Source organism: Nesoenas mayeri (genome assembly GCF_963082525.1).
Source record: "Nesoenas mayeri genome assembly, chromosome: 2".
NCBI lineage: Eukaryota > Metazoa > Chordata > Aves > Columbiformes > Columbidae > Nesoenas > Nesoenas mayeri.
Genome location: NC_137543.1, coordinates 142,225,603 through 142,239,085, shown reverse-complemented (window position 1 = coordinate 142,239,085; position 13,483 = coordinate 142,225,603). Strand labels below are relative to the sequence as shown.

General features: G+C 39.0%; 1 protein-coding gene across 1 annotated transcript in view; it reads left to right on the top strand.

Annotated features, from left to right (window-relative positions):
* Nucleotides 1–13,483, top strand: part of CUBN (cubilin) — a gene marked incomplete at both ends in the record, with an annotated part of 142,108 nt that overhangs the window by 126,327 nt on the left and 2,298 nt on the right. Inside the window, 5 exons of the mRNA XM_080338517.1 lie at nt 8,815–9,020; nt 10,223–10,385; nt 10,867–11,075; nt 11,941–12,088; nt 12,205–12,386. Of these exons, the coding sequence (XP_080194643.1) occupies nt 8,815–9,020; nt 10,223–10,385; nt 10,867–11,075; nt 11,941–12,088; nt 12,205–12,386 (908 nt within the window). The remainder of the gene's footprint in view (nt 1–8,814; nt 9,021–10,222; nt 10,386–10,866; nt 11,076–11,940; nt 12,089–12,204; nt 12,387–13,483) is intronic.

The following is a 13,483-nucleotide window of genomic DNA, read 5'->3' as shown; positions in this document are numbered from 1 at the left end:
TATCATGCCTGATAATTTCCTAGATTGAGGCAAAGCCTTTTATAAATAAACTGTGACATCTCTTAGGCTAAGTTTTGGAGGGACATTCCTGCAGGGTCCCCAGGAAAGGGAGGTTGTGAAGTTGCATGAGTTATTCAGGAGCAATGGAGCTGCAAGTTGGAAAAGATGGGCATGCGGAGATGTGGGTTGTGTGATGAAGGGCCCATGGTGGTGAAATGCTTAATGGCAGGTCTGCTTTCTCTGCTGTGGGAAGGAAGCCACAGGGACTAAACCACACAGCCATTAGGAAGGATCCTGACAGTCCCATGCTAGTACAGAATGCCCAAAAAGTAGAAAATGGTATTATAAAAGGAAAACATGAGTCACAGTCTTATAACTGTTTCCAGCTTGACTTGTCTAAAAATTAGAGCCAGGAAAATCTGTGACACATCTTTGTACTATGAGGTCTGAGATTCTGCTTCAAATGATAGAAAATAAAACCATGAAGATCTAAAAGCCTGTTATTCTGAATGGTGCTTTAGAGAAGTTCCGTCATGTCTGTCAATAGATAAAATCCATGTGGTTTTGTAAGAGTGTAAATGCAATCAGATGACAATTAATAATGATAAATCTCTTGGATAAGGAAGATAGTATCTGTAGAGAAACAAGAAGCCTCATTCTCTGTTGGATGGCAATGAGCTCATTTTTCTGTAGTTACTCTAGGGAAGCACAACTGGATAATGTAATTATTGCTCTCTTTTTAATGTTGTGAGTGACCCTGATTATGTATTGGAAAGAAGCAAGCAGAAACAGTACACCCATTTGTAGCAAACTAAACTATTTCCTTTCCTCACAAGCTCTTCCAATTTCTTTCCTAATTAGGCTTCTCTCAGTGGTACTGTCAAAATCCAGGGTTATCTGTTCTTTCTCTCTTGAGAATTTTATTAGCAGAGAGTCCATCTGATAACCATTGCAGTGGGAGGGAAGAGAGAAAATGAAGTAGGAAACTCACAACACCTTAGCAAGACTGACAGTATCCAGGCATTCAAAGAGTCAAACCCTGAAATTTCTGCAGAAAAAAATGCTCTAATTAAAACAACTTGCTTGCATCACTGATCCTGCACCCACTAGAATATGGAAGGTCCCCCCTGGTTAGAAAAGGGATACTAACAGAAAGTATGAAATAGTATTAATTTGACAGTACAGTGACATTTCACCTGTTTTGTCAAATGTCTTATTTCACTGTGCTACTCCACACACTGTGCAATTTGTTGTTAAGTGCACATTTCATAAGCTGCGTTCTTTGTCATAACTGACTCTGTGATATGGTGCATTTGAGACGGGATCATACGGCCCTCGGTGCAGTTCAGAGGGTTTGTAATTTCACTATCTCTGATGCTAAGTTTGGATACTTATCAGCCTTATTTTTGGAATCACTGGATGTGCTCTCAGGCCAAGCTGGTGAACTGGGCTGACTGAAAGATCCCAGCCTGCTCCAAATGTTAGATTTGTGGAAAGACAGACTCACCTTAGTTACCACTGACCTTTTTCCCGCCTTTGTTTTCAGTCTGTAAAATGAGAATTATACCTCCTTTTCACAGCAAGCGTGTGCTCCTCTACACAATCAATAAAAGGATGAGACAAGATAAATCAATACCACCTTAAGGCATTTGGTTACATGAGATGTCTCTGTGAAGGAAGAAAAGCTAAGATCTCTCCCCAAAGAATGAGTTCTGTGTGTACCGAGCTTCTGACTCGCCCAAGGATCTCCTGATTATCCCTCTAGCTCTAAGGGGAGACCTAAGCTTTCCAGCTGACCCTGGCTGGCAGGGACACAGCCTGCACATACCTCTGCCACCCCTGCTGTGATAGCAGGGACTTTGTACTTTGGCGATAAGTGGAGCTTCTGCCTATTCCCATCCAGCAGTGGGGTGACCCTCTCACCCCAATTTGCGATCCCTCTGAGGCTTAGGATACAAAGGCTGAGAAGACATATAAGGGTTTGGATTTTTTTCCTGTTTTTAAAGATTCAGCAACCCCTGTTGGGAGATGTAGCAGTGACCTTACAGAACATCATTTCTGCTTGGCAGCTCTCCTTGCTCATGTATGTAGCTCCATTGTCTCAGTAATGAAAAACATACCACATTCTAAACCATCAGAGAAGGATCCAGGGGTTTTCTGAAAGGCGGGGCTGTCTGAGGAAGCCACATGAATTTACAAGCAGCAAAGTGCTACACATGGTTAGATAAGTGGGTTGAGTCACAAAGCTCTTACTGTGCTTTTTTTAACATAATCCAGGCAAAACTGAAATGGAGTTGGGACACTGAGGAAGGTGGGATGGAGGAGGGCAGGAAGATTGCTTGCTTTTTCTCTACAGCCCTAAATCCTGTTTGACTTCAAGCTGTAGCCAGCTTTTTCCCCTCTCCTTTTTTTGTACTATCTTTTGTGAGTGTGCAGTAGAAATTCACATTTATATGTTGTAAAAGAGCATTACGGTGCACTGCATTAGCACCAATGCTACCCCTTGTTTGCACTACAAGTTCATGGGCCACAATTCCACTTGCCCAGGCAGAATAAGGCAATGATCTGCTGTCACAAAGAGATTACGATTTAAACACAAGATGAGGAAAACCAGATGGATATCAACACACAAGAAGAATAGGGCTGCAACAATGAGGAAACGTGTTGTAGACTCTAAGGGAGAAGAAATGCCTCCAAAACCTTTGGCAACCATTAGGCTGCTGGAATGTGAAGTCCTTAAACAGCCTGTCCTCTGTGTTGTCCTCAGTTTGCCCAGTTTTTCCCTCAAGGGTCCCTCCATCTTTTTATTCAAATGAACATTTGTATTGAAAGAAAATTAATCATTTTACATAGGAAAAAAAGAACATGAGTGAGCACAGTGTAGAAGAAAAATAGCTGGAAAAAGGAATCTTCTCTGATATTGCAGAAAAATGCATTAATAGGTAATTTACATAAATAACCTAGTATGTATATAACAGTTTATAATCTATATGCTTTTCTTCCTGACAAAATGATCTGTAACTTACTGATAAATCACCCGGAGTTATCTGTCTCCCTTTATTCTATTAGCTGTGTATTGAATTACTCGTTTCCTATTTGGAATACAATTCACTAAGTGCCTATCACTAATGGATTTATTGTTATGCTTTCCCTTAATTAAATTAAAGTGTACTTTTAAAAATGGATCCAGTAGAATTTTCACAGCATTTTTATCCTGTTTTATTTTATCAACCAAAAAAAATGCTTAATATAGTTCTAAATCCAGTTCTGCCCTGCAAACTGAGACCTCAGCTCACTCTGTCTTCTGTTTCTAGATGCAAATTTTTAGCAGTATGTGTTTCAGTTTGGTTTGGTATTTTTACTGTTCAGAATTACTGAAAAAAAAAAAAAACAGTTCTGAATGGGCAATATAAGGTGTAAAATATTGGTTTGGTTATTTTAATGCACAGGTCAGGGTTAGATGTTCTTTTGTGAGTAATTTCTAAATTCTTAAACCACCAGCAGTAATTTATTGCACTGATTTATGTAAATAATGTAGCACCTGCTGTAGGAGGCACCAGGCAACTGCACTGACAACAGCAGTTACAGCCTGTTAGCTGGGAAGGACCTGGCACAGCTGAATCTCAGGTTTCCTGCAAATTTTTCTCCATCCAACAAAAAAATTCTTAGAAGAATGTATCTGTGACTGTGGCATGAAAATGCTGTTGTATCTTCTCATGCCTTTGGAAAAGCAGCAGTACCTGGCAGAGATTTCACAGCCCATTAGGACCAATTTCCAGGTGAGAACCTCAGAATATCCAACCTGAACTTAGAACTGGTGCTGCAGGGGGTCTAGCTGAGAAACACATTGCCTGAAATTCTCAGGTCTTCCTGTAAAAATTTCTTTGGGTTTTTGCTTCACACAATTTTTCAACAAATGTATTACACATTAATATTACACATTTTGGATTCATTACATTGTCATGGCTTACTACGATTAGCTCAGTCAACGTAATGAATGAATTGTGGCTAATAATATCTTTTCTTGATCTTATTATAGACTATGAAAACAAGAACATCCATAAGAAGCATAGAATACGTGTTCTTAAGTCTGTTTCTAAATGGATTTTGGGGCTTAAATATAAAAATATGCATCAGCTTGAAATCTGATTAAATATAGAAAGCACTTGCAGTGTTGAAATACATCTCTTAAATATCTCTGAAAAGAATACAACTATTGAGCTAAGGGATAGTCTACAAATGCCTTTCAGAAATGTCAGTTATTTAATGTCTGTGACATTTCTTCTTCCAAAGCCAAATAAATAGAAGTGGTTTGCATACTAAAACTGGACAGACAAGAAGAGAGGTAGACATTTAAATAAGACATTTCTGACTGATCTGAAAAAATGAGGTAAAAAATTATTTTCAGACACAGTGATTAAAATCTAAGTTTGTCATGACTAAATGACTAAAAGCCAATTCAGATTAAAGGCACTTCACACAGCTGTGGATGAACTCTCTGCTGGCATGAATTGTGTTAGCCTGTCTGAAGTTAATGACTTCTTCAGTTGAAAATCTGTACTCTGGTGCATATAAACAAAGGGTGAGGAGACATTTCTGATTCACATTGCAAAAGAGACCTGCAGGGACCTGGATGGCTGTGATGCCAACAAGTACTTTAATGCAGTATTAGAAAGTCTTAGAATGAGGCCGGGCTGCGTGTCTGCCTCTAGTCTCCCAGACAAGTATCAAGGAGATGGACAGCATGGACACACATCACAGTTCTGCAGAACTAGGGCAGGCTTGGCACAGCACAGCTCTGGACTGTCACATTTGGGATCAGCCAATAGTCTTAAAACTTAAGAATATGAACTTTGCCTGAGTGCACTTGTGAAATCCTGCTAAAGCAGGAGACTGAGGCTTTACAGTACTAAATATCACTGCTGGTACCATTGCCAGGCCATCAGACCAGCCAAAAAAACCCCTTCTGCCTAACAGCTGGGCTAAGGACAAAAAAGAGTCCTGGCCTTCGGAAGTTTCCTCCTGAAATGTTTCAGGCCCTGTGGTCAGGGCTGGCACTGAAATCACAATGTCTGTGCGGCGATTGCCAAACACGGGAGCAGCTCAGCTCAGCTTGTGGAGGTTTCCCAACCTATGGTATCAGCCATGAAACAAAGCACGACAGCACAATTCCTCCCTCCAACCCTGTGTCCTTCTGAGCCTTACTGTGTGAAGCCATGATCCAAGCAAGCTATGAGCTAATTATTACAGCCACAATTAGCCTCCTCTGCACTGGAAAAAAAGATCCATTGGGAAAGAACATTAGTCTTGGCAGAGTAAATTTTTGCTTGCTCTGATTTTTAGTTCAGATCAGTGAGAAGCCTGGAGTTCCCAGGGATGCTTCTAGGTGAGACCAAACACAATTCGGAAATATGGGAGAGGACTTTCATTACTGTTCAAGCAGAACTGGAACAGTTCTTTGAACTTTGCTGCCTTCTAGTAGACATTTGTGGTGCTCATTTAGTAAGAAGGGAAGGGCAGAAAGATTAGTTTGTTATGGTTTGAAATGCCATTGGTTTCATAGTTTCTGATAGATTTAAAATTACTCAGTAGGCTCTCTTTTATTGCACCCATACCAGTATAAATGAACCTTACCCCTGGCTGTGCTTCAAAGGCAAGCGGCTTCAAAGACTCATCTTCATCTTCATTCCATATCTAGAGGATATAAATCTTAACTGTGAAACATTTGCTTGTTCTCTGCTGTAATTATTTTTATTTGCCACAGGGAACCTTCAATTCCTTCTTTTCTGAATGGTCCTTCAGCCTTTTAGTTTCGTTAATGCTTCCCATCAAAAGCAATTAGTGATGACAGTGTGTGCCCTAGTTCTTCTGATAATTTGTGTTCTCTGGCAAGCTGTTTATGAGGAGGACAAGTCTGCAATCTGATTTATGATGACCTTACGATTTTTATTTTAAATAAGAAACCAGAAACGAGTCAGCCATGCAGTTGGTCTATCTGCCCACAAATTGTTTTATGTTACATTTCTTATTATTTTTATCAGGTTTAGATTTTAATAGCTAAGAGCCTACTCTATAAATTAGCAGACTTCTCAGTACCAGATTTTGCCTAAATTTTAGGTACATTTTTTTTTTTTTTCTGGCTGTATTTGACGGCGCTGAATATCATTCCATCAATGACCACCAGCAGGCTGGATGGCTACTATTTGGTTTATTTAGAAGTGGTGATGATTTTTTTTTTTTAAATGATGAGCTGTGTCCTGGCTAAAATGCCATCAATTAGTGTTCCTATAAGTGTGAGTTCCCTCCTGTTAAGCAGTTGGTTTTTCATTTACTTGTGGGTGTTCCCTCACTCTATACAGCTTCATTAGTCTGTAACTTTTAGTGGATGCAGTCAGATGTAATGTTGATCAGAACTGAAAAACACCAGGATAGATGGATTTTTCAACAAGGGCTGCTCTTTATTTGGCTTGATGCAGGTCTACTCGATATCTGGTTGGCTTCCAGTCTCACCATTATTTATAACACGCTGTCCTGCAAGCGTTTGACTCAACCCCAGCTGAGCAGGCTAAGCATTGTGAAAGCCAATGATGAAACCTCATCTTTATTAACTGTAAATCATACTTTTAGTTATTTATCTCCCGTTGGATGCTATTACTGGCTATACTAGCTAGAATTAATTTTCTGATAATGAGAATTTGGCCTGTTTCTCCCTCTGTCAGGTCCATTTCATGTGCTGTACATACACAGGTTACCTACATCTGTATTTTGTATCATATGAGCTGTCTTTATAGCTGCAGAGCTAGCAGTGAAGTGCACCATTGCAAAGGCCCAGATGTTTGATACCCAACTGCACTTAGAGCTTTCCTGTTGCATGGCTCTGTGACAATTCTCCGATTCCTGTTGCAATGCTCTCACTGGCATCTCTGCAACTCTAAGCCTGAGAGGGGTGAAGGAGCTTCGTGAGGTGTCTGACCCATATGTCACTGCAAATTCAGTATTGCAGGGCTGGATGGTTGCACTATGATCTATGCCAAATTATTATCTGCTTAATGTTACATTTAGTAGATGGTGTCCAAAATGCTGAGAAGGGAATGGCTCCAATGTGATTGTTTCAGTGGGACTGAGTAAATCATGCAGAATGGTGAACCCAGAGAAAAATATAGTGAAACAGCACTCTGAGGGGCCAGGCACCCTCCTGTCTGACATTTTCCTCCTCCCAAGGCTATTTGTAAGAATGTGATTTATTTCTCACATTTCCCCCACTGTTGTTCTCGGCTTCTGCAGCAGCACTGGAATGAACACTAACACTTTTCCAAATTTCTGACTTCATTAACAGCCCACAAAACTGGACTAGAGTCGATTAAATCCTGACTTTTTCACTTTGCAATAAGTTTCTTCTGTTCATTTTTAGTTACAGCAAAAGCTTAAATCTCATGTTATTAAGATTTTTGATTTCAAGTAAATTTCTTTAGGGTGGGGTTTTTCCGGCTTGGGTTACTGGAGCAGGACGACATTTAGCCTTAGTCACTCTGGTTTAACCATTACAGTCTTGCAAAACGGGGCTGTCTCCAATCCCGGGTTACTGACGCAATTCTGATACTTGGATGCTGATTTTTCACCAGAGTGATCTTTTGTAATACTGTAGCTCAAGGGGGGTGCAGTTTTGTATCACTGGAAATCTATCAGTGTGTCAAGGTTAAGTCACCGTATGTCAGCCAGACAGGAATATTTTATACACACACAATACATTCTGAAACTCAGTTCATGTTGCTTAGCCACGGCTGTAGCTTCTTTTATTATTCAGTTCTCCTAAAAGGATTCACTGTGGGGGACAACAGGCTGCTTGCAGTTACCGCCTTGCTCTGTGCAGTTTACAAATCTCTTTCTCAGACTCAAAAGCAAGAGTATGGACCGTACTCTATTTGAATTCCTGAGTTAAATAAGAGGCCAGGAAACCCCAAAAAGATCAGGGAAGGAAGCATAAAGTCAGCAAATTGATCAGATTTCAGTCCTACCTCTGGAAATCAAACTATTTAAAAAAAAAAAAAAAAAAAAAAAAAGAGAGAGAGAGAAAAGTAAAAAAAATTCCCTTCATATAGTCTGTATTTTTTGCTTGTTTGTAATTAGATGCAATAAGATAGTTCTGGTCTTCTAATACTGAATTTCTCCAAAACTAGTTTCTTTCAATGTGACCAAAAACATCATAGGGTTCAAATTATCACAGTGAGGGACTCAGCTCTGTAAGTGGGATCCAAATGAAAAGCAGCCAGCTTTTCAGAGGGGTTCCCACCACACAAAATGGTTCCAGAAGTGAGTCCCTTTTAGTCAGATTCCCGAATATGAGTCTGTGTCCCAGCGTCAGGCTGCCAAATTCAGTTCCCCCAGGCCAAGGCCATATTGCCAAAATGACTTCATTTTTAACTAGATTTTCAAAGTCAACAACGCAGTGCCCTCTACTGTCTAAGTAGTCTTCCTAGCAGATAAGAATTACACTACAAGGCCTTCTAACCATTATTCCTCTGTTTCATTTCTGTCCCTTTTAGAAAATCTGTTGCTTCATTTTGAAAGTGGATGCTGATTTTATATTCAATAGAAGACATGAATCTTTCTTAATTCACTGTACCAAACCTAATTGTGATTTGTATCTGTTTGATGCTGTTTGTGTTGAAAGCCTTTTAATCATTCAGACAGTCCTTGTGAGACAGGACAGTAAAACTCTGTAGCACAGAAAAAAGCTGCTGACTTGACATTAAAGAGCTGAAGATCAAATAAATGCCAGGAATTGCTTTTTAAAAGCTTGTGCTTCTTCAACAGGACCTCAGAATGGCTGTGGTGGCTACCTGACAAATTCAGCATATAGCTTTGGTTCTCCAGTCTCCAATGTGACCAGAAGATATGAGAAAAATCTGGACTGTGTGTGGATCATAACTGCACCTGTGAACAAACTGATCAACCTCACCTTCACTTCATTCAGGCTCGAAGCACAGTCTGCTCGCACTTGCCAATACGATTATGTCAAAGTAAGATAGCCGCGTATTTTAACAGGAAAATATCAGCGAGATACAATCCATTATCCTCCTCATGAGGCTAAAACTTAATTAATAGAAAATGGTCTTATGAAGAAATTATATTACTTAATATAATTACAGGGGTTTTTCAGTGGGTTAAATTGCTACTCCAGATGACATCCCGCCTTTTTAGAAACCAATAAGAGTTTTAACATTGCTATGGGGACACACTTCTGTTCTTAAGATTGTCTATATAAATGAGTATTAATTTCGCACCATAGAAACAAAACAAAATCCAAGCACTTTGAAAGTAAACATGCAGATTCATTACCTGTTGCGGTTAGGATGGACAAATGACATAGACCAAGTTCTTCCAGGATGAAAGTAGTAGATGCCATTTATTTCCACAAGTGCATTTTTATACAGTTTTACCAATTCATGTGTGGCTTCACTATTGGTTACAAGTTACAGCAGTAACATCTCATTGGCTATTTTTGCTATCATCAATGTTACTCTTTTACTCCCTTCTCTCTCACGGGTACATCCTTAACATCTCTGGATACTCCTTCACTCCCACCTTTCACACGGGTAGGCCTTAATGTCTTCAAGGCTAATTTCTGTTCCCATGCCCTCTGTCAGGGAATCCAAGGACCCATTGTAGTTCCACAATTACCATACAAAACTGCTTGAAAATACTTTAATTTATAAAATTTGAATAAATCAATCTTGATGCTAAATCCTCGCCTGTGAAATCTGTTTTCTTGGAGATGAGCATACCAAACATAGAACAGCAGAATGCTGCTAAACAAGATCCACCAAGAAGTGTTTTAAATTCTGTTGAGCATTAGACATGCTCAATGAAACTAGGAAAGAATTCTACATTTTGGTGAATCAAATCAACCTTTCTCATTGCAAAACACTTTGAGATTATGTATAAAACCAAAACCAGAATGCTAAATTCAAACAGAATAAATGTTGATAGATTTGCTGAGACAGGACCAGAATGTTCAGTAATGAGATTTACACTGTCCAGGAGAATTAGTTAATATGGCAGTGAATAATTATAGTCATCAAGAAAATCCTATTAAAGCACAAGAGCACCTACTGTGCTTTCAAGTAAGAGAAATTGTATGTCAGGAGGGGTCAGAGAACTTTATTTCTATATATTTGTTGTGCCTAAACTATTAGTGGTTTATGTGCTTTTCTTCTTTCAGCTTTATGATGGAGATAATGAAAATGCCAATTTAGCTGGCACGTTCTGTGGATCTACAGTGCCAGCTCCTTTTCTTTCTACCCGTAACTCATTGACTGTGAAATTTGTCACAGATAATTCTGTGGAAAGAGAGGGTTTCAATGTGACCTACACCACAGTGGATCGTAAGTATACATATACATGTATGCATATATATTATTGTGAGTATTTTGTGGCAATACATATTTAAATAATAAATCACAAAAATTTGTTCTAGATATAGAGCCTGGAAAGGTGCAAATACAGTCCCTAGTACAGCTCTATGGAGCATCTACAAGTGAGCTAAAAGCAACCCTGCTACACCGCTCTGCAGTTTGCATCGGTCCTGGCTGGTTGCGGGACAGCTGTCAGTCTGCAGGGCAAAACAGGGAACACTCTACATACACTGTTAACAAATACTCTGATATTATAGGCAACAAACATTTCTTTGAGTTTTACAACATACACTGACACAGCATTAGCATGTATTTTACTTATCCTTTTTTCCTCTAGAGAGTCACAAGTAAATACAAAAGTATATTATTCAGTAGAGGTTCCCTCAAGAAATATTTTTCTCCAGTTGGAAAGGTTTTCACTCCGTGATGCATTTCTTACTATTTTACACAGGACCGTGTGGAGGAATATATAATGCAACTTCCACATCCCTGACTGCAACGTCTCCTAACTTCCCGAATGAATATCCACCATTTACTCTCTGCACTTGGGTCATTGATGCCCCCCCGCAGCAGCAAGTCAGGGTGGTGGTAGAGACCTTCCACCTCCATGCCAGCCAGGACTGCTCTCAAAACTACCTAGAGATCCAGGACTCGCCAACAGTAAGAAATTCACAGTTGATTGCATTCCCCATTCACACTCAGCTCCCTTCACCCCTTTTAAAGAGAGGAGAAGCCCAACATTTGGTAGTAGATTAGCTGATGACTCTGTGTGAGGGCCACATTCTAAGCATTATGCACTGTGCCCCCCTCAAGGTGTGTTACCTGGCACACAGACTTCATGGAAGCACATTATAAACACATTGAATTAGACCTGGTAACTGTTACACAATTTTTCACAGTTGCACCAAGTAACAGAGCTGCCAAGCTTAACACACTGAAAATACTGCCCAACAGCAAGTTTTCATAAACTAATTGTACTTCCTCTCACCCGAGAACCATAATAAAGATTGTGCCAAGAAGAGTTTTTGTAGAAAGCAAAACTTTTGTAGAAAGTTTTTTTGTGGAAAAAAAAAACAATCAACCAAACACAAAAACAACTGAAAACACAACAACCAAAAAAAACCCAACAACAACCAAATGAACAAAAGAACAAAACAACCCCACCCTCCCCAATACAACCCCCCAAAAAAAACAAAACAAAACCAAAATCCACAAAAGCAAACCAAATCAAACAAGCAGAAAACAACCACAACTGTTTATGTCCCTTGTGGTATATTACTCTAAACCTTTTTTCATTGTTTCTTATTTTGGCATAAAAAAATACCTTTTACATTTTATTTGTTTCTCATAATAATTGAACAGAAAAATTTGGGACATTATTAAGTGATTCCCAAGAGAACTTTAAAAAGTGATTGCATAACTGGTATAGAAAGTGTTGAGAGCTCTATTCACCTCAAGTTCTGTAAGTAGAAAACTGAATTATGTCATTAAGCAGGAGTAACTTTTGGCATGTATTGAATTTCAGCACAGCCGAGGATCAGTCCACAGATTCTGTGGCACTGAAACTTTTCCAGTCCCTGAATTTTATTCTTATGATCGCACTGCCATTGTGACTTTCAAATCAGATGAATATATGATTAATAACGGAGTCAGATTTACCTATCAAGCTACAGGTAAGCTTGAAGAAATATCTAAACAATCTACCTGCCATTCCCTTTGTTCATTCTTTATAGTGAAAAGCAATACACAGATCTGCAATGCTTACGTGTTTCTGGTTTTCTGTCGCAAGGTTGCAGCAGAGAGTATAACCAGCCATTTGGTTACCTGAAGAGCCCTGGCTGGCCTGGTCGTCACCCCAATAATATGGACTGTTCTATCATTCTACGAGCTCCACAGAATCATACAATTTCTCTCTTTTTCCATGCTTTCAGTTTGGAGGACAGCATCCAGTGTTCTCGTGATTTCCTAGAGGTATCAAGCAAGTATACATATTTTGGGGGCCTGTGTCAAAATCTGCTGAATTCAAAAGATATCAATAAGGCTGGGTCAAGTCCAAGTTGAACTGACTTTGAGGACTAATCTATTGCTATAGTTTTACGATGAAAGGTACTTGGATGTTATAGTAAGAGGTTAAACACACACTACAGTAAGTCCAAAACCAATGAATACATAGTTTCATTATCAGCTAACTCATCTTTACCTTGCTCTCAAAAACAGGATAGTTTTCATCTGATATTAACATCTGTGCATGAACAGAAAGCCATAAATCTGAGTGCTTTCGTTCCAGGAGTAGGTAGATACCATCTGCTTGACATTTGTCTTAAAAATATTTTTTTCTAAAAAAATAATTTTTTCTTAAAAACAAAACAAACAAACAAACAAAAAACACCCTCAACAAACCAACCAAACAAAAAACCACACAAAAAACAACAAACCTCCAAACCAAAAAAGGCAGCTCTACTAACAAGTATAGAATACTTGCACGGGTACTTTGTGTCAATAAAAGCTCCTACACAGTCTTCACTGTGTCCTTTCACAATTGTTGAAGGTCTCCATATTCACTGGTCAGATGACAAAAATCAGATGTCTGTAGCAGAATCATTATTTAGTTCTCCTTTCATATCTTCTTTACTGTCTCAAGAAATGGATTTGAGCACCAGCATTACTGGAGCTCAGACAAAAAGAAAAAACAAACACGCCCCCTTCTCCCCCCAGATTAATCAATCAAACAAAACCAACAAAACAAACAAAACCCCCAAACAGATTAAATCGGAGCTATGTAAGATGACCTGTGTTTTAATGTGACCAGGGAGAAGAGTTGTCTGCAGGGTAAAGAAATAATATTTTCATTGGGAATATTAACAATTCTTCTGAAAAGTAAAACATGGGCTTGGATTGCAAAAGCACATCTTAGCTACTAGTCAAGTAATCTTTTCAGTCAGCACATGTACCACACGATAAAATTTAGCTACCTGTTTCTGATGCTTTTTCTATGCAATTACTTACAAAACTCAGACAGACTGGTTAAAGGTCTCTTTTTCCTTCTATCGATAATATATAGTAGGAAA